The sequence below is a fragment of the Bubalus kerabau genome, chromosome 3, assembly GCF_029407905.1.
Source record: "Bubalus kerabau isolate K-KA32 ecotype Philippines breed swamp buffalo chromosome 3, PCC_UOA_SB_1v2, whole genome shotgun sequence".
In the NCBI taxonomy this organism is placed as follows: domain Eukaryota; kingdom Metazoa; phylum Chordata; class Mammalia; order Artiodactyla; family Bovidae; genus Bubalus; species Bubalus kerabau.
The window spans coordinates 79,959,881-79,981,448 of record NC_073626.1 but is presented as its reverse complement, the minus strand read 5'-3'; the positions used below and the strand labels follow the sequence as shown (position 1 = coordinate 79,981,448).

At 36.7% G+C, this 21,568-nt stretch overlaps 1 protein-coding gene across 1 annotated transcript in view; it reads left to right on the top strand.

The window, feature by feature from the left end:
* The window catches only part of UBR3 (ubiquitin protein ligase E3 component n-recognin 3), a 197,628-nt gene that overhangs the window by 139,873 nt on the left and 36,187 nt on the right, over positions 1-21,568 (top strand). Inside the window, exons 27-30 of the mRNA XM_055572294.1 lie at positions 4,911-5,021; positions 13,065-13,265; positions 15,071-15,207; positions 21,342-21,427. Coding sequence (XP_055428269.1) covers positions 4,911-5,021; positions 13,065-13,265; positions 15,071-15,207; positions 21,342-21,427 — 535 coding nt within the window. The remainder of the gene's footprint in view (positions 1-4,910; positions 5,022-13,064; positions 13,266-15,070; positions 15,208-21,341; positions 21,428-21,568) is intronic.

The window sequence follows — 21,568 nt, the reverse complement described above, 5'->3', positions numbered from 1 at the left end:
AGTTAACACATAAAAATTTCAGGTTTCAAATATTATGCCTTTGTTTTAAATGTTGTTTATTATAAGATATACAAATTCAGTTCACTGTAATGATAAGTTTATATTATCATTTTAAACACATATTATTTTATATACGTTATAAAAACTTTTAGATGTGGCACTTATGTTTTATGAAGATTTTTGCTTCTGTCTTTTTCATTTAAAGATACACAATAAAGTCTCATGATGCTTTGATATGTAAAGTAGGGGCAGATTTATCATGGCTTCTATTTCTTGTTGTGAACTTGGTAGATTTTTTCCCTGGCTCTTTGTACTTTGTGGCTCTAACTCTCAGGTATTCATGACTTAGATCAACTCAGTTTATTTAGTAGTGGCAACATTGTTAACTTCTTTGTAAAATTTTGATACCATTTTTTAAGTTTCCTGAGGGGTTATCATGGAGAAGGCAATGGCACCCCACTCCAGTACTCTTGCCTGGAAAATCGCATGGACGGAGGAGCCTGGTAGGCTGCAGTCCACGGGGCCGCTAAGAGTAGGACACGACCGAGCGACTTCACTTTCACTTTTTACTTTCATGCACTGGAGAAGGAAATGGCAACCCACTCCAGTGTTCTTGCCTGGAGAATCCCAGGGACGGGGCTGCCTGGTGGGCTGCCGTCTATGGGGTCACACAAAGTCGGACACGACTGAGGTGACTTAGCAGCAGAGGGGTTATCAAATGGGGATTCCTTTCACCTGTTGTTGTTTGACTCTGCTGTATTTTGAGTTAAGTAACATCTGTTAATAACTTAAAATACTTAAAATATAAAATGAAGCATTATTTTTAGTTATATATATATACACACACATATATAAAAATGTATATTAGTAGATTTCCAAATATAATTCCTTCATGTACATAATGTACTAAGTTAAATGGAAGCAGCTAGTAGGATATGTGGCAGACAGAATACTTATCTAGAGTAAACAGTAACTGATCTAACATGGTAAGAGTCAGAGTAGAGTGTGGTTCAGTAGTCTGGATAAGGATGTTTCCAGTGGATTCTGGAGGAGACGGAAATCCTAGATAGGGAGGTGTTATGTGGAGTAGAAAGAATTTCAGATGAGGAAAACTGGGGTTTGGTTCTGATTCTGCCATTTCTTAGCAATGTGAGCGTGACCAAACAGTCTAAGTCTCTGTTACCTCATCTGTAAAATAGGGCTCGTAATGGTCTTTCATGCAGTAACCCAAAAGATCATTTTACATGTTATAAAAGGTCAGTATAAATGTAAAGTGGTATTTTTAATTTTCAAGTTACCTATTTAGGAGGGCTTGTTAGGCCTTATTAAGCAGTTTGGGTTAGGTAATGAGGATAATGCTTCCATATATTTTCAGAGACTTTAAAATGAAATCATTATTTGGAAATAAGACGTCTTTATGTTTGTATATGTACATGCATACATATATGTATACACAGACACACTTTCATACTTTTTCTTTATTGTTTCTTCAGGTTTTCTGCAGCATGTGTATATATGTATATAGCTTTACTAATTGGAGACCAATTAATATCTTCATTTTAGAGAAAATTGTGCTGAATTCTACTTTTGCAGAAATTTACTGCCAACTTTTTTTAGTTTTTTTTTTCCTGATGTAATCCTGGTTTTAATGTCAGCATTTTGAATCACTTTAGAGTAAATGAGTAAAGATGAATCCTAAGGCCAAATAGAAAATAAAAATAACTTAGTCAGTCAAAATATAACTCAGACCTGAGGACATAATAATTTGAGGGAAGAGGAGATCTAATAAAGGAGAGAAAAAGTAGAGTATCTCTTCTTGCAGTCAGAATAGCTATTCATTTCTAAGAAAGAAAACAGAAAACTCTTTTTTTAAAAAAGCTCTGAACTGATACTTGAACTGGACTGAATCTGTTTTGTTTTTGTGAGTGATTGTGAGGTTTTATTTCTACATAAGTACTTTTATGTACTTCATAATGGCTATTTTACTTATAAATAGTGTGTTCCCTGGACCTCTGGAGGCCTAGGGCCATTTTTTTCTATTGGTTTTATAGTCCCTTCAGGGCTTCCCAGATGGCTCAGTGATAAAGAATCCTCCTGTCAATGCAGGAGATGTGAGTTTGATCCCTGGGTCAGAAAGATCCCCTGGAGAAAGAAATGGCAACCCACTCCAGTATTCTTGCCTGGGAAATCCCACAGACAGAGGAGCCTGAAGGGCTACAGTCCATGGGGTCGTAAGAGAATCATATGTGATTTAGTGACTAAACAACAAAAGATGTGAAGATGTGGAAGTTGCTCAGTCGTGTCCAACGCTTTGTGACCCCATGGACTGTGTAGCCTGCCAGGCTCCTCTGTCCATGGAATTCTCCAGGCAGGAATACTGGAGTGGGTTGCCATTCCCTTCTCCAGGGCATCTAACACATGCTTGGGTATTGTGGATGCTTACTGGATTTCAGTTTTGTAGCCAGACCACGTAAAGAAGAAGAGTTGTTATCAGTAGACACTGTTAGTGATTATAGAATTAAACTGCATAGATTCTGCTCTCTTCATATAAAATGCATGCTTTTTATAAAGTTGACCTGTAGAATTTCAGTCATACAAGATAGTATGTTTACTAGTGAAGTTGGAAGTGTTATATAAGAGAGCTATGACACTCATATATAAATAGAGAAGGAGGGAACCTGAGCTTTGGAGTCAGATAGATCTGGCTTTACCACTTTTGACTGAGTGCTCTTGGTCAGCTTGCAGTCCCTTTTTATTAAAAGAAATAAGACTGCTTACTGCATAAAGTTTTAATAAATATTGAGGTGAAGGTTCAGTGTTAAACAGTACAGAGGTGGGCACATTGTTGAATGTAGGTCTTTCTGAAATGTAGGTCCATATTAGTAAATGATCTTTTGCTTTTTTTGACTCTAGCAAATTAAAAAGACATCTAACAGTTACATAGACAAATGACATACTATTTTCAGTTTTAAAACTAACAGCTTATGTATTAAAAGGAAAGATTAATTACATTTTATAGTACATTGTCAAAGAGAATAGCTTATTAGCTGCCTATCAACCATTCTAAAATGATCTGATACCCAAATCTGCTTCTACTTAAAGTGGCTCCAAAACATAAAACAGAGATGAGCAGGTCTCCTGTTGTTTTTCTGATGTGTAACAGTAGAAACCAGCTCACCTGCTGTGAGAATTTGATTTGTGCTGTTGCACATCTTCAAATCGGCTAGAAAGGCATTTTATACTGTGTGATGCTTTTAACTTTCAGATGCTCGTGAAGAGTCTTGATTTAATATTAGAATTTTGTTTACTGTTATTTAAGATGGTTTGGTCATCTAATAGGCTATTTTCCAACATAAAAGTAAAATTTAATAGTTTGCTTTGTTTTGATGGCTCTCAAATTTTTCATCATGTGCTGTCACTCATGTTAGACCTCGTACCTAATATTGCCTTGACTTGGCCATCTATTTGCTATAGACTCTGGAGGGTTTCCCTGGTGGCTCAGATGGTAAAAAATCCACCTGCAATCCCTGGGTCAGGAAAATCTCCTGGAAAAGGAAATGGCTACCCACTCCAGTCACCTGGCCTGGGGAATTCCCTGGACAGAGGAGCCTGGCAGTCTGCAGTCCACGGGGTCGAAAAAAGTTGGACACAACTGAATGACTTTCACTTTCACTAGAGGGTAAACTCAGGGTCAGGCTGAAATGCTGTTTGGCAGAGGCCAAATGAAAATTTAAAGAAACTTACTTTAGGAGACTGTTTATAGGTTGAAAAGAAGGAATTAGCAGAGAAGTTTAAAGAGAAAGAGAAGATGAAAGGAATTAACTTTCAAAACGCATTTCCAAAGGGTATGTAGTTTGCTTATATAATCTGGGTTCCTTTTTGTATTGTTTATTATATTAGACCCATATAAATGTTTAGGCACTTTTAAAATTCTCATGAGCAGATTTGCACTTTAGAAAGAATTGTGCAAGATGCATCATGGAGACCAGTTAAAATTTATTTAAGAACTCTCTCCCCCACAACAGATCACATAGGCTTGACTGTTACAGTGGGAATAAAGAGAGAGAGGCCAAAATCATGAATTATATAGGAGATAGATTTAATATAGTTTGGGAACTAATTCTGTGGTGTGAAGGAAAGGGTGTGATGTAAATAACTTTTAGCTTTCTGATTTGGTGACTAAATAGATGTAGAGTTTTTAAGCCAAGAGGAAGAGAAAGATTCATAGAGAAAATGAACATTTTTGACACATTGGTTTTATTTTATCTGAGGGACCTCAAATTGGAGATTTCTGGTTGTCAACTGAGTATTTGTATCTGGCATTCAGGCAAGAGACCCAACTTGGAGAACAGTTGAATATACTGATTAAGTTCACTCAGGGAGGATAGTTTTAATAAGAAAAAAGCATTAAGAATTGAACCTTGAGGAATTTAAATATTGAAGGGGCAGACGAAGGGGAAAAAAAAGTCTTAAAAGGAGGCTTAAACCAAATGGTTAAAGAGACAGGAGAGAAACCAAAAGAGAGTGGCATTAGGGAAACAAGAGGGAAGTAGGCATTTGAAGAAGGCAGATGTTAAGGTTAGATGTCACAGAGAACTCCAGTACCATGTAGAACAGGTAAAATAATCAGTAGCAGTATACTTTATTATATTTTATGAGGTAGAGAAAGGCTAATTCACAGTTTTTCTCTTTTATTACAAGTATAATTATTTGGAAGCTAAAACTATCTTCCAGATTTAAAGATATTGCCTCGGGGTTATCAAGTCAGGTGTTCCTTTATATCACAGAAATACAAAGCCCACATAGGTATAACAATATGAAATGATTGAGAGGTTTATGTAAATTTGTTTAGGTATGTTTCTGCTTCTTTAAAATTAATTATATTTTGTCTTTTTTTTTTTTTTTTTAAGAGTTCTTGTCTCTTGGCAGTATCAATTGGCTGGGAAGGAGGTGTTTATGTACAAACCTGTGGCCACACATTACATATCGATTGCCATAAATCTTATATGGAATCATTACGGGTAAGTTGATTGAAACATGTTAAATAAAGGTGTTTGTGTCTTTCAAAGTATTAAATATTTTTTTACAGCTTATACATCCTAATTCATCTTGGGTGATTATGATTGCCATTTGAACTATTCAGCTTCACAGTTCCTTGACCTCTTCAACTTTAGGGATTTCATTTTTTTACTTCACATTGGCAGCTGACTTCCATAGCTGTAATTTTAGATTTTGCTACTTTAGCTCTAAAGTAGTAAGCTTTAATATCCTACCATACCATTATGGTATAGCACTTGTCAAAGTCTCTATCTTTACTCTTATTAGTGTGTTTTGCTTCTGACCTCAACATCTCTAGTCCTTTGTTGTTCAGTTGCTAAGCTGTGTCCAACTCTTTGCGACCCCATGTACTGCAGCCTACCCAGTCCTTCCCTGTCCTTCACTATCTCCTGAAGTTTGTCCTTCTCTCCTTCGCTGTCCTTCACCATCTCCCAGAGTTTGCTCAGATTCATGTCCACTGAGTTGGTGATACTATTTAACCACCTCATCCTCTGCTGCCCTCTTCTTTATGCTTTCAGTCTTTCCCAGCATCAGGGTCTTTTCCAGTGAGGGGGTCTCTTCACATCAGGTGGCCAAAATACTGGAGCTTCAGCTTCAGCATCAGTCCTTCCCATGAATATTCAGAGTTGATTTCCTTTAGGATTGACTTGGTTTGATCTCTTTGCAGTTCAAGGGACTTGCAAGAGTCTTCTCCAGTACCACAATTTGAAAGCATCTATTCTTTTCCCCCCTTGCATTTGCCTAGTACACTTGCACTTTCCTCGCCTCATTTTCTTGTACTATGTCCATTGTGCTCTTAATACTAGTCATTTAATCCACCTCCTTTGACTTCATACCCAGGTAGCTGGCACTGTTAGAAAAATTGTAAAACTAAGCAGACTAGTACATATACACATCTGTGATTTCTTAAAATAGTGGTTCAGTTAGGGTCATGGACTGTGGATATTACTAATCAATTAATTTACCTGTCTTTGATCAGTTCCCTCTCCTAGTCTCCTTGGCAACTATTCCAAATCTTTGCCTCCTCTATCCCAGACTCTTTGCCTAAATCCCAAGATGCCTTTCCCCTCATCAGAGTCTGTTTCTTCCTAACTTGAGAATTTTTAAAATGATAGCTCATGGTGTGTGGTACGATAGGAAAGGCCATATAAACTGAGGGAAAAGGGAGGGACTAAAAGAGATAGGAGTTGACAGTCAAAGTGTAAGGTGTTTGAATTTACTGTTTTCTGATATGGACAGTTTGTCCTTACAAGATAAGGGTGTGTCATGGTAACAGGTGCTAGGATAGAGTAGAGGTCAGAGCCATTGGAGTTGCCGACGTCAAGTAGCTGATGAGGTCATTAAATTATGTAAGACTGGCTGTCTACATGCACATTGAAATTGTATAAGAGGATGGCAAAAGTTGGAGTGAGGAAGAACACGAATCTAGTTACTGAAGTCTTTGGATGTTAAGGGCAATGAATGGCAGTAAAAAGGAAGGAAAAGGGGTGATCTCTTTAAATGACCTGAACCACACAGGGAATGCAAGAATAATGATCTTGAGCCAGCACTGGAGGTGAGAAGGGTACTGATGTTTGAGGGATGTGAGAAAATGAGCAGTGCCTTTTTGAGAGGTCTTCTGGGGGTGCTTTAGGAAGGAACCTAGTTTCAGTCGAGACTAGGATGAAGACCTAGCAGTTTAAAAAATTATAGCGACAGAGAAGCTTATCAAAGAATGTCCTTCAATTACTAGTACCCTTGTCCAAAACCTTCTAGTACACTCTTCTTGTATGTCTTTAAAACTCACCTCACAAGTCTGCTCTGGGAAGCCTTGTTTGTTGGATTTATCACACTGTTGTTGTTTCTGTTTGCTTTTACATTGTCAGTACCTTAAATGAAGATGTCTCTTAACTCTTTTTGCAGTCACATGGTACAGCATTTGACACATGATAGCAGTTTAGTATGTGTTTCTAGAATTGGATTTAAGAAGACATAGTGTTAGATGTTTAAGATCTTGAAGAAATGAATGTCACAAAGTAAAAAAGGTGGAATTCAGTTTTTTGGCCTAAGTATTTGAGATCCAAGATACAGTGAAATGAATAGTACGTTAAAGAGTTGGGAAACCTAAGTTCATTTGGACATTGTCATTAACTATCTTTGTGAAAGTCTTTGAGTTGTGTCCAATTCATTGCGACCCCATGGACTATACAGTCACGGAATTCTCCAGGCCAGAATATTGGAGTGGGTAGCCTATCCCTTCTCCAGGTGTTCTTCCCGACCCAGGAATCAAACTGGGGTCTCTTGCATTGCAGGTGGATTCTTTTACCAGCTGAGCTACCAGGGAAGCCCGAATATCTTTGTAACCGTGGGCAAATAAATTCATTTTTTTCTTTTTTGTATCCTTTTTTCTCATTATTTTTGTCTTGTTAGTAATAATGTTTATATTGTAGCATTCATGCATTTATTTTAGTACATTAAAAACATTTTGAGATTAAATCATTAGGTTAGTGGCAAAACAAGAGAGACTACTGGAAAAAAGAGTAAGATAGTGGTTAGAACCACAGGATAGCAATGGCCTAAAAGAACAGAGTAGATGAGGGTGGTATCAGTCAAAAGAAGGAAACAAATGTAGCAGCCTGGATTCCTTCCTTAAATTCTGGTTGGCTAGCATATGTTGTAATCTCTCATGAGCAAGAGTTTCCTCCTAGGCATATTTGCATTATGTATGTTTGTTTGAACTAATTTTTCTTCCCCCTCCTATCAGAAACATCTGAAGGATGCTGAATTAATTTCCCTCCTTATCACATTTCTGAGTAGTCTAACTAAATCTTTTCCCTACCTGTTAAACCTAAATAACCTAATGCATCAAGACCAGTCAGTTTTGTTCAACTGTTAGACACGTTAGAAGGTGTATCACATTTTTTTTTAGACTTCAGTCAGTTCAGTCGCTCAGTCGTATTCAACTCTTTGCAACCCCATGGATTGCAGCATGCCTGGCTTCCCTGTCTGTCACCAACTCCTGAAGCCTGCTCAAGCTCATGTCTATCAAGTCGGTGATGCCATCCAACCATCTCATCCTCTGTGGTCCCCTTCTCCTCCCAACTTCAGTCTTTCCCAGCATCAGGGTCTTTTCATATGAGTGAGTTCTTTGCATCAGGTGGCCCAAGTACTGGAGCTTCAGCTTCAGCATCAGTCCTTCCAATGAATATTCAGGACTGATTTCCTTTAGGATTGACTGGTTTGATCTCCTTGCAGTTCAAGGGACTCTCAAGAGCCTTCTTCAACACCACAGTTCAAAACCATCAATTTTTTGGCACTCAGTCTTCTTTATGGTCCAACTCTCACATCCATACATGACTACTGGGAAAACCATAGGTTTGACTAGATGGACCTTTGTTGGCAAAGTAATATCTCTGCTTTTTAATATGCTGTCTAGGTTGATCATAGCTTTTCTTCCAAGGAGCAGGCATCTTTTAATTTCATGGCTGCGGTCACCATCTGCAGTGATTTTGGAGCCCAAAAAATAAAGTCTGTCACTGTTTCCATTATTTCCCCATCTATTTGCCATGAAGTGATAGGACCGGATGCCGTGATCTTCATTCTCTGAATGTTGAGCTTTACGCCAACTTTTTCACTCTCCTCTTTCACTTTCATCAAGAGGCTCTTAGTTCTTCTTCATTTTCTGCCAAAAGGATGGTGTCGTCTGCATATCTGAGGTTATTGATATTTCTCCTGGCAATCTTGATTCCAGCTTGTGCTTAATCCAACCTGGCATTTTTAGGCTTCAGATCAGATCAGATCAGATCAGTCGCTCAGTCGTGTCCGACTCTTTGCTACCCCATGAATTGCAGCACGCCAGGCCTCCCTGTCCATCACCAACTCCCGGAGTTCACTCAGACTCACGTCCATCGAGTCAGTGATGCCATCCAGCCATCTCATCCCCTGTCGTCCCCTTCTCCTCTTGCCCCCAATCCCTCCCAGCATCAGAGTCTTTTCCAATGAGTCAACTCTTCACATGAGGTGGCCAAAGTACTGGAGTTTCAGCTTCAGCATCATTCCCTCCAAAGAAATTCTAGGGCTGATCTCCTTCAGAATGGACTGGTAGGGTCTCCTTGCAGTCCAAGGGACTTGCAAGAGTCTTCTCCAACAGCACAGTTCAAAAGCATCAGTTCTTCAGCAGTCAGCCTTCTTCACAGTCCAACTTTCACATCCATACATGACCACTGGAAAAACCATAGCCTTGACTAGCTGGACCTTTGTTGGCAAAGTAATGTCTCTGCTTTTGAATATGCTATCTAGATTGGTCATAACTTTCCTTCCAAGGAGTAAGCGTCTTTTAATTTCATTGCTGCAATCACCATCTGCAGTGATTTTGGATCCCCCCAAAATAAAGTCTGACACAGTTTCCACTGTTTCTCCATCTATTTCCCATGAAGTGATGGGACCAGATGCCATGATCTTCGTTTTCTGAATGTTGAGCTTTAAGCCAACTTTTTCACTCTCCTCTGTCACTCTCATCAAGAGGCTTTTTAGTTCCTCTTCCCTTTCTGCCATAAGGGTGGTGTCATCTGCATATCTGAGGTTATTGATATTTCTCCCAGCAATCTTGATTCCAGCTTGTGTTTCTTCCAGTCCAGCGTTTCTCATGATGTACTCTGCATATAAGTTAAATAAACAGGGTGACAATATACAGCCTTGACGAACTCCTTTTCCTATTTGGAACCAGTCTGTTGTTCCATGTCCAATTCTAATTGTTGCTTCCTGACCTGCATACAAATTACTCAAGAGGGAGATCAGGTGGTCTGGTATTCCCATCTCTTTCAGAATTTTCCACAGTTTATTGTGATCCACACAGTCAAAGGCTTTGGCATAGTCAATAAAGCAGAAATAGATGCTTTTCTGGAACTCTCTTGCTTTTTCCATAATCCCCCATGATCCAGCGGAGGTTGGCAATTTGATCTCTGGTTCCTCTGCCTTTTCTAAAACCAGCTTGAACATCAGGAAGTTCACGGTTCACGTATTGCTGAAGCCTGGCTTGGAGAATTTTGAGCATTACTTTGCTAGCCTGTGAAATGAGTGCAATTGTGCGGTAGTTTGAGCATTCTTTGGCATTGCCTTTCTTTGGGATTGGAATGAAAACTAACCTTTTCGAGTCCTGTGGCCACTGCTGAGTTTTCCAAATTTGCTGGCATATTGAGTGCAGCAGTTTCACAGCATCATCTTTCAGGATTTGAAAGAGCTCCACTGGAATTCCATCACCTCCACTAGCTTTGTTTGTAGTGATGCTTTCTAAGGCCCACTTGACTTCACATTCCAGGATGTCTGGCTCTAGGTCCGTGATCACACCATCGTGATTATCTGGGTCGTGAAGATCTTTTTTGTACAGTTCTTCTGTGTATTCTTGCCATCTCTTCTTAATATCTTCTGCTTCTGTTAGGTCCATACCATTTCTTTTTTTTTTTTTTTAATTTTATTTTATTTTTAAACTTTACGAAATTGTATTAGTTTTGCCAAATATCAAAATGAATCCGCTACAGGGTCCATACCATTTCTGTCCTTTATCGAGCCTATCTTTGCATGAAATGTTCCTTTGGTATCTCTGATTTTCTTGAAGAGATCCCTAGTCTTTCCCATTCTGTTGTTTTCCTCTATATCTTTGCATTGATCAGTGAGGAAGGCTTTCTTATCTCTTCTTGCTATTCTTTGAAACTCTGCATTCAGATGCTTATATCTTTCCTTTTCTCCTTTGCTTTTTGCTTCTCTTCTTTTCACAGCTATTTGTAAGGCCTCCCCAGACAGCCATTTTGCTTTTTTGCATTTCTTTTCCATGGGGATGGTCTTGATCCCTGTCTCCTGTACAATGTCACGAACCTCATTCCATAGTTCATCAGGCACTCTATCTATCAGATCTAGGCCCTTAAATCTATTTCTCACTTCCACTGTATAATCATAAGGGATTTGATATAGGTCATACCTGAATGGTCTAGTGGTTTTCCCTACTTTCTTCAATTTCAGTCTGAATTTGGCAATAAGGAGTTCATGGTCTGAGCCACAGTCAGCTCCTAGTCTTGTTTTTGCTGACTGTATAGAGCTTCTCCATCTTTGGCTGCAAAGAATATAATCAACCTGATTTCGGTGTTGACCATCTGGTGATGTCCATGTGTGGAGTCTTCTCTCGTGTTGTTGGAAGAGGGTGTTTGTTATGACCAGTGCATTTTCTTGGCAAAACTCTATTAGTCTTTGCCCTGCTTCATTCCGTATTCCAAGGCCAAATTTGCCTGTTACTCCAGGTGTCCCACTCCAGTACTCTTGCCTGGAAAATCCCATGGACAGGGGAGCCTGGTGGGCTGTGGTCCATGGGGTCGCTAAGAGTCAGATACGACTGAGCGACTTCACTTTCACTTTTCACTTTCATGCATCGGAGAAGGAAATGGCAACCCACTCCAGTGTTCTTGCCTGGAGAATCCCAGGGATGGAGGAGCCTGGTGGGCTGCCGTCTATGGGGTCGCACAGAGTCGGACACGACTGAAGTGACTTAGCAGCAGTAGCAGCAGCAGCCAGGTGTTTCTTGACTTCCTACTTTTGCATTCCAGTCCCCTATAATTAAAAGGACATCTTTTTGGGGTGTTAGTTCCAAAAGGTCTTGTAGGTCTTCATAGAACCGTTCAACTTCAGCTTCTTCAGCATTACTGGTTGGGGCATAGACTTGGATTACTGTGATATTGAATGGTTTGCCTTGGAAACGAACAGAGATCATTCTGTCGTTTCTGAGATTGCATCCAAGTACTGCATTTCGGACTCTTTTGTTGACCATGATGGCCACTCCATTTCTTCTGAGGGATTCCTGCCCGCAGTAGTAGATATAATGGTCATCTGAGTTAAATTCACCCATTCTAGTCCATTTCAGTTCACTGATTCCTAGAATATCGACATTCACTCTTGCCATCTCTTGTTTGACCACTTCCAATTTGCCTTGATGCATGGACCTGACATTCCAGGTTCCTATGCAATATTGCTCTGTACAGCATCGGACCTTGCTTCTATCACCAGTCACATCCACAGCTGGGTATTGTTTTTGCTTTGGCTCCATCCCTTCATTCTTTCTGCAGTTATTTCTCCACTGATCTCCAGCAGCATATTGGGCACCTACTGACCTGGGGAGTTTCTCTTTCAGTATCCTATCATTTTGTCTTTTCATACCGTTCATGGGCTTCTCAAGGCAAGAATACTGAAGTGGTTTGCCATTCCCTTCTCCAGTGGACCACATTCTGTCAGATCTCTCCATGACCTGCCCGTCTTGGGTTGCCCCACGGGCATTGCTTAGTTTCATTGAGTTAGACAAGCTGTGGTCCTAGTGTGATTAGATTGACTAGTTTTCTGTGAGTATGGTTTCAGTTTGCCCTCTGATGCCCTCTTGCAACACCTACTGTCTTACTTGGGTTTCTCTTACCTTGGGCGTGGGGTATCTCTTCACGGCTGCTCCAGCAAAGCGCAGCCATTGCTCCTTACCTTGGACGAGGGGTATCTCCTCACCGCCGCCCTTCCTGACCTTCAATGTGGGATAGCTCCTCATTTTTTTTGGGGGGGGGGGCTTATATATTCTCAAAAGCTTGTCTGTTCTGCTCCAGTGACATTAGCACTGGGCTAAACTTTCCAATAGTCACTTATAGATGATGCAAACAGGGCATGGTGTCAGTGGAAGGTGATTCACTCTAATGTGACCTGCTTTTGAGTTATCCTTTATCTTAAATTCACATTTCACATTGATTGGATCATTATTTGAATGTTTCCTCCTGAGAGAAAAGTAGGATACTTAAGCAGTTCATTGGTGATGGCAAGTGTTGCATGATTGCTGTGATTGTAAGAAGTGATTTGATAAGCTCAAGAGTTAAGTGAATTTGTTTTTATGACATGCAGTAGAGATCTTTTTTGTATGGTTTATTTATTTACTCTAAAATGTAGAGATGTTAATTTTGTTTTCTGTAAAAGTATGCATCATATAACTGTATGTTTGTTTCATCTTTTAGAATGACCAGGTTCTTCAGGGCTTCTCAGTGGACAAAGGAGAATTCACGTGTCCTCTCTGTAGGCAGTTTGCTAACAGTGTTCTTCCTTGTTATCCTGGAAGCAATGTTGAAAACAACCTTTGGCAGCGTCCTAGTAACAAAAGCATACACGATCTCATCAAGGAAGTGGAGGAGCTGCAAGGACGTCCGGGGGCTTTCCCAGTAAGCATGAGTGTAAGGCAGAAATATCCTGCTTAACTTAGCTCTGCTTTTCAGCTGTAATTTTTGTTCCATTTCTGTTACTCTGGACCTTCATACATTTAGTAGAAATTGCTTTTAGAGGTGTTTCTTTTCCGTCGGTGGTTATTAAAAACAAAAATGAGAGTAATAGAACAAATTATTGCTAAAGGCTATACTTTTCCTTAATATCAGTTGTTATAATTTTAGTATATGCCTTCCAGATCATGAAATTCTATAAGCTTAGATATGGTTATGTTGAAATATTTAAAAATGAAATTAAACCTTATCTATATCTTGCAATGTAAAGCACAGTCTAATCTTTTAAAAATATGTCCATTAGGTATATTAGAATTAAGGTGATATATTTATACACACACACACACTTTGTGTGTAAGTATAGATTTACACACATATTTCTGTGCATTAGAGAGGTCAAATATTGTGTATATGATCGAAGCATCTACCATAAGTCAGTCTGTTTTACTGTGAAATTTGGTATGAGTGAGCCCATCTTTTATCTCTTTCAGTAGGATTTATTTTTTTGATTTAAATTCTTGAATATTTCACTTTTATCACAGATTTATGTTGTGATACCTGAGAGAAGTGAGAGCTATGCACAGTAAATGCAGTAAATTTGTGAAACCTATGAATATTTGACTTTTTAAACAAATTCATATTTCAAAGCTACTCCCTTTTCTCAATTGAAGACTAAGATTTGCGTCTCTGTGGTTTTTTCTTTTGCAAATCCAAATTTTTATGTGTTTAAAATATGCTTAAAGTAAGGCACATTAGTATTAGTCCTGAAAAAAATGTGCTTAAATGAAAGATTTTTTATAAGCATGGACACTGTTCTATGGTTCAGTTCAGTCACTCAGTCGTGTCCGACTCTTTGCAACCCCATGGACTGCAGCACACCAGGCCTCCTGTCCTTCACCAACTCCTGGAGTTTACTCAAACTTATGTCCATTGAGTTGATGATGCTATCCAATCATCTCATCTTCTGTTGTCCCCTTCTCCTCCCACCTTCAATCTTTCCCAGCATCAGGGTCTTTTCAAATGAGTCAGTTCTTCACATCAGGTGGCCAAAGGATTGGAGTTTCAGCATCAGTCCTTCCAATGAATATTCAGGACTGATTTCCTTTAGGATGTGTTGGTTGAATCTCCTTGCACTCCAAGGGACTCTCAAGAGTCTTCTCCAACACCACAGTTCAAAAGCATCAATTCTTTGGCACTCAGCTTTCTTGATAGTCCAACTCTCATATCCATACATGACTACTGGAAAAACCATAGCCTTGACTAGATGGACCTTTGTTGGCAAAGTAATGTCTCTGCTTTTTAATAAGCTATCTAGATTGGTCATAACTTTTCTCTCAAAGAGTAAGCATCTTTTAATTTCATGGGTGTGGTCACCATCTGCAGTGATTTTGGAGCCTCCAAAATAAAGTCAGTCACTGTTTCCGCATCTGTTTGCCATGAAGTGATGGGACCAGATGCCATGATCTTAGTTTTCTGAATGTTGAGCTTTAAGCCAACTTTTTCACTCTCCTCTTTCCCTTTCATCAAGAGGCTCTTTAAAATGTCTCTAAGATAAGAGAAAATATTTCTTGATCTGTTTTATTTTGGTATACTAAATATATTTTTAGCTGATAGCCTATATATATATCTGTTTTGATTTTTAAACCTTAATGTCATAGTGTGCTTAAACGATAAACACTGTAGTGTTAGACTATTATTAGAGAAAATGGATATACATAAACTTTTTATATATGTTTGTGTTTTTTTTACAGTCAGAAACCAACTTAAGTAAAGAAATGGAATCTGTAATGAAAGATATAAAAAATACCACTCAGAAGAAATACAGAGATTATAGCAAGACTCCAGGCTCACCAGATAATGATTTTCTCTTTATGTATTCTGTTGCTAGGTAGGTACATATAGTATATACTTTTATATTTACTTAGTAATAATAGTTGATTTTATCATTTTGTCATTCATATTCATATGAAGAAAGATTGCATATTTTTAATGTGGTTGGCATTATGACTAGTTTTAAACCTCCTTGGAAGTCTATAAAAGTACAGTTTTCATTTCCTCAGGTGTTTTTATTTTAATAAAATATTGGTTTAAGTGTTATTAATCATCATAGGGTATGTGAGGAAAAGTATATTATTCACATCTGGGGACAGATATATACCTCAAAGCATGTGAATATTATATATGAAATATGTTGTTAAGAAATCACTGTTCAAGTCCTGTCAAAAAGCAATAATACTAATAACTGAAGAATTATAATATGTTAAGTATTTTTAATTTCTAAAAAAAGAAGTAAGAACAGTAAGAAGAACTTATTTGGTTTGTTTTAAGCTTGTAAAAGATATAGTAATGTTCTGGAAGACTATAGGTTGTTTAGAAAGTCAGATAAAGGAGAGGAAACTCTTGTTTCCTGATCTCTTGATCAGACATGTTTTAAACCTCTATGAGTAGCTACCAGAGACTCAAGGAAATGGAGGCAAATACTTCTTATCTTTCAGATTAGGTAGAAATAGTCTAATTGACTGAGTAGGTGTTCAGTACCTAAAAAGTAATTCTAAATAGGAATTTTAGAAAACTTAGTTGAATGAAAATAGAGACACATAAAAAAAAGTAGGAGAGCTGCAAGTACAGTTAGGAACTTGTAAGAATATTCTGCTGGATCTGATATTGTCGACCCTTGAATATCTCTAGAAGCATACTTGGTATTTTGCCGAAGTAATATTTTAATAGGTAAATTTAGAGAAGTAATATGACTTGAAGTCATGCAACAAATTAGTGGTAGAGTAGGACTAGAACTCAGGGATAGCGTTCTTTGTTCAGCTTCTATAAGTCATATATACATGCCGTTCATCATGGCCATTCTCTGCTCCATTCCTGAGTAGAGGGTAAGGAAAGAGTGAATGGTCTCTGTACTCTTTTGAACCTAGGAAAAATGGAACCAGATTTAAGAAAATTGCAACAACTGATTTAGACCTCAAGATAAGAAAACATTACTTTTTGGTCTAAGAATGCGAATATTGGACAGGGATTGATATAAAGGGATCTGATGGTTGGGGAAGTAACTTTCTAGTCTGCCATTCTTAAGCTGTTGTTGATATTTATTCTAAATGCTTTCAGGAGCTTTCAGGAGAGATATAACAGTTAATCTAACATTTTGTCTCTGAAGGGTTACCAATTGCAATAAAGTATACTTTATGTGAAAACTAAATTGAATGTAATTTAATTTTGCCATGTTTCAAGGTTTTATAAAACTTCTGTATGATATTGTGGTAATAATGTTGTAGAAGACTGGGATGGATGTAGACTTTATGCTCTCTCTATATCTATATATGTATACATATAAACATACATACATATTTATGTTACTTGTATATTCATGCCTTTGATTTTATTAGGACTGATCTTAAAAGAAAATCCTGGTTCACTGGGAATGATCTGTATGTGGAATTTTGCTGTATTATGATAAATCAAATAATTTGATTTAAATTAATTTGGTAGAAATTTTGGAATTCCTATTTCTTGGTTTTAAATATATAAAGTATTTATAGAATATATTTATAAAATTTGTAATAGAAATATTTAGAAAGCTTACTGTGATAATGGGAGACTTTTGGAATCAACATATTTTTGTTTTTCTTTTTTATATAGAAGCAGGGACAGATATCAAATGTTTCCTAAGGCTGCATGTAGAGAAATGTAGAAAATATACTCGCCTATCTCCCCTTCCTTCTCTGATCCTTAGTGATAAACTCTAAAGCAACAATATAGTGATTCCAAAAGTGAAAGTATATAACCTTTAAAAACTTTATCCTTGGGTTAAAATTACCTAGGCCGTTGTAGTGTTCTCACAGTGAGATTGCTTGCCTTCTCTAAGTTTTACTTAATCATTAAAAAGAAAAACATAAAACGAAGTGACTGAAAAATTAACAAATACTTGAACTGAAGGAACAAAGCATGTTGTATTCTATTTGAATAAGATGTAACTTTTTCAAGGTAGTAAACCAGATCTTTACAGTTATCTTCTGCCTAGTGTATAATCTTGGTTCATTAAATAATTATGATTATAGATTATGATCATTTTTATGCCTAAAAGGTAAGCATTGAAATATTTAACAGATTTAAAATAGTTTAAAAAAATGCTTAGAAATAAAATTAATTTCAGTTATTTAACTTTTGAATTAAATGTTGTGATTCTTAAATGTATAGTCATTCTATAGTGTCTAGTGTGAATGTATTTGTTTTTGACATTTGTAATTTGAATGAGATACAACCCTAGTTTCCCAGAACTCAATTTCTTCTATCTATATAAGTAATTTTGTTTGGGGAGCTTAAAGTTTTTGATGTTTAGAAACAAAATATTTCTAGTAGGTAACTAGCATGTAAAGCTTTTTCTTTTAATAATTGTTTTCAAGCTTTTTTTTTTTGGTAGGACAATATGTTTCTCTTTGTTTTAAATTTTATTTGTATGGTAAAGCCTTGGAGGATTTTCTGAGGGCAGCAGAGAAGAAATTGTTGGAATGGTCTCTTTTTGTTGCATTGAAATTAGTCAAAATTACTGTATTCAAATTTTAATGTATTTCTAAGAAGCATTTTGTTGCAGTTATCAGTCATTCAGATGGATTATGGAAAGTTAATTTTGGGGAACAAAGATTTCTCCATTTCAATGTCAATTTATTATTTCATTATTGAAATAATGAATCACACTAATTTGAGTAATTGATTTTTCTAAAGATTTTGGACCCAAAGTTATATTTAGCTTAGAATTATTAGTGAGTAGTACTTAGCCTGTATATAGTGAGAAACATGGAAAGAAGGTGATATATGAGTAACTGCAATGTAGATGGAGAGGTATCTATAAGATTTGAGTGGATGAACTGTTCAGTAGAGTGAATGCACCTTGCTTTATACATTGGTTGTGTGGTAAGTTTAAACTTTATAAACTAATTATATTTGAAATAAAAAGAATGATTACTAAAACACCAAATTGTGAATGCTTTTTATTTTTAATTAGTTTGTTTTTAATTGGAAGCATTTAAAAATTTTTATTTTTCTTGGAGTATAGTTGCTTTACAGTGTTGTTAGTTTCTGCTATATAGCAAAGTGACTCAGCTATATGTTTACATATATCCCCTCTCTTTTGGATTTCCTCCCATAAATCCGTTTAAAACAAAAGGAAGGATCAACAAGATAGAGAATAAATTACAGAGACTAGAGAATATTATCATTGGTTACATATCAAAACAAAGTGAGGGTCAGTTCCTGGGAATTTTTTGAACACTTTCCTAGGTACCATCAGGGATTTAGAAGCTGTATTTGAAATGGCTCCTGCTCTCCAGGAATTTGCAGTTTAGTTGGAGAGACAGCTGTTTAAAATGGAATATATTTTGTTTAAAAATATATATCATATTGAGAAAGTGCTATAGAACTTCAAAAGGGAAGATGAGCTGACTGAAATATAAAGTATGTAGAAATGCTTCCATCCTGTTCCAAGAAAAGGGAGTAGTTCTCCCTAACTCCTGCAGAAGTTAGAGCTTGAGCCGAGGATTCGATAATATAGGCCATGCCATGGTATGGATGAAGATGTTTTCTTCTCTGAGAAATTGAAGTACCTGGTCAACTAGTAGGGGTAGGCCCAGGCCTTGAACCCACATTATATGAGTATGTATTTCAGTGTCCCTCTGTGTGTATGTGTTCATACACACATTTATTTTTCAAATTATAGCTCCAAAAATATGTTAGTGCCAAAAACGGGGTAAAAGGGAAAGCATACTTGGAGAAGCAAAAAGAAACTGGAGCATAGTTGGAGTTTTTGTACGGGTATGTCTAGGTGGCCACCATGATAGGCTTTAAGCAGTCTTGCTCATTTTTCTTTTAAATACAGAGATTTTCTCCTTTTTTTTTTCTCCCTTCCAAACTAATTTGAATGTGTTTGTGTTAGGAGATATAGAAAGTTGTGTCTGCTTCTCTCCAGGAGCAAAAAGGCTTGAAAAACTTCTGCATCCAGTACATCTTTATTTTTATATCATCCATTCAGGATGGCAGAAACCGAATACGGTTTTGATTTTCAGCAGTGAGGGAAGGGCAGACGTGGGGCATGTGACACATTTGTGTGTTCTTTTGTCTAGCAAGACTTAAGGGGCCAATTTTGTTATAAATTAGATAAGGAAAAGCTGATTGCTAGGACTTCTGACATAGTGATTTTTTAAAATTCTACATACTATTCTAACACTTTGGATAGGTAGTTTTTGTTTTTTTAACTCAGAAGAAATGTTGTACAGGAGATCTTACAAACCATAATCTGAAGTTAACTAATTACATTTGGCAGTTTTCTTTCAAGTATCCTTTAAAAATCAAATTTCTGGTAACATGTTTATCATCCTTTAAAGTATCTTATTTGATGCTAGAATAAATAGACTTGTTCTTGTACTTATTTTTTAATGAATACTTTTGCAAATTATGCTGAAATAAAAGTTGACATTCTGGTTCTGACTTTCATTTGTAAGAATTAATTGTGTTTCTGGTTAGCTCTGTTAAAAGTACTAACTAGGAAATCTTAGTTTTTATAAGAGAATATAGCCATTAATTTTTTTCTACAGATTAGGCAACTGAAGATTTGTGAAAACAAAATGTATTGATCTCATTTATATTCCCTTGATGAAGGAACACATGCTGGTCTCCGCTCGCTTTCTGTCCACTAATATGAAATCCTTTTCCCTGCTTCCTTGCTGGTAGGTTTTTAGAAGTTCAGTGAGCAATGCAAATCGCCTGAAGGGTGGAAAATTCCCTTGTCACACAGATGCCCTTATCAGCAGCAACCAGATGGAGCTCTGAGCAGGAACATTATCAATGTTAAATTGCTTTTTCTCCCCCCTGAGTAGAAAGGATTAAAGCATTTCTTTAGAAATGGGTGGCAAATATACAGATTTAGAAATATTAATATTTTTAACAGTTTGCATTTAAAAGTTAATACATGAAAATAATGTTTCAAAACACGCTATGTTCAAGATACAGCCAACCATCTCAAAATGTTTTGTTTTAAATAAAACAGGGTACTGTTCTTTCCTGAATTCACTTGTAAAGAGTAAGCTTGAAATGTTTGCCTTTTTTTTTTTTTTTTTTTGAGATAAAGGATATCTCACTATTAGTGTCATATACATATCTTGGATATAAACTTCGTTTATTCAGTTTTAGTTGTGGCAAGTAAAGGTGTGTTTAAGTTTGTTAATAATGTAGAAGTAAAAATACACACAATCACTCTGAATTTTCATTTATTATCAAAATTAATTGGCTATTTTACTGTTACTGCTTTTGAGTAAATCTTTAGATTCTGCATCAGTTTGATTTTTGAAATGTCAATCTACTAATTATTGGTATTCTTTAAGCTAATAGTTGCTAAATATATTGTAATTCCAGATCTATATGAACAATACTATTGTTTAGCAGTGTCAGTAGTTATATATTTTAATAAAACTATAATTTTAGAAGTCTATAAAAGAAACTGCTGTTAATTATATGTGTTGTTCATATCCACTTTGATGTTAGTGATTTTGTTTCTTAATATTGGTTTCTATATGCCATCTAAGCTCCAATGAGTGATAACCATTTCTCTGATAGAAAAAATTGATATGCCCTTGTGTTTTATACGCCAGTAACCACCTAATCAGAGGCTGACAGAGTACAGATTCTTTCATCAGATTCATATGCAGGTTTTTGAAATGTGTTGCAGTTTTTTTCCTTAAGGCATAGTTTTTAGTATTTGCCAACAGCTGGGATTTTGCAACAATTATACTCTGACGTGTGCAGTTTTGCAGGTATAAATATGAACATAGGAGTAAGGGTAGATAAACTGTTCCCCTTTTTTATTTCTAAGAATCAGATAAAATATGATTGTTACTGATATTGCATAAACCATAATTTTGCAAATAAAGTTGAAGAACTTTATTTAGGTTAATTCAGACATGTCAATAAAACAAAAGTATTGCTTTAACCTAATGACCGAGATGCATTTTAATGCTTTGCTTACAGAACCAACTTGGAACTTGAATTAATTCATCGAGGAGGGAATTTATGTTCAGGTGGCGCAAGTACAGCTGGTAAAAGGTCCTGTTTAAGTAAGTATTAAGCAGTGCTAACTTTAAAAAAAATTCTAATTATGTCATGAAAGCACATGCAGGCAAAGTGGTCTTTTAGTGTATTTTCAGATTCTTTTTATGTTTTGTATAATCACTTTTAATAGTGATTCTGTGCTTTAA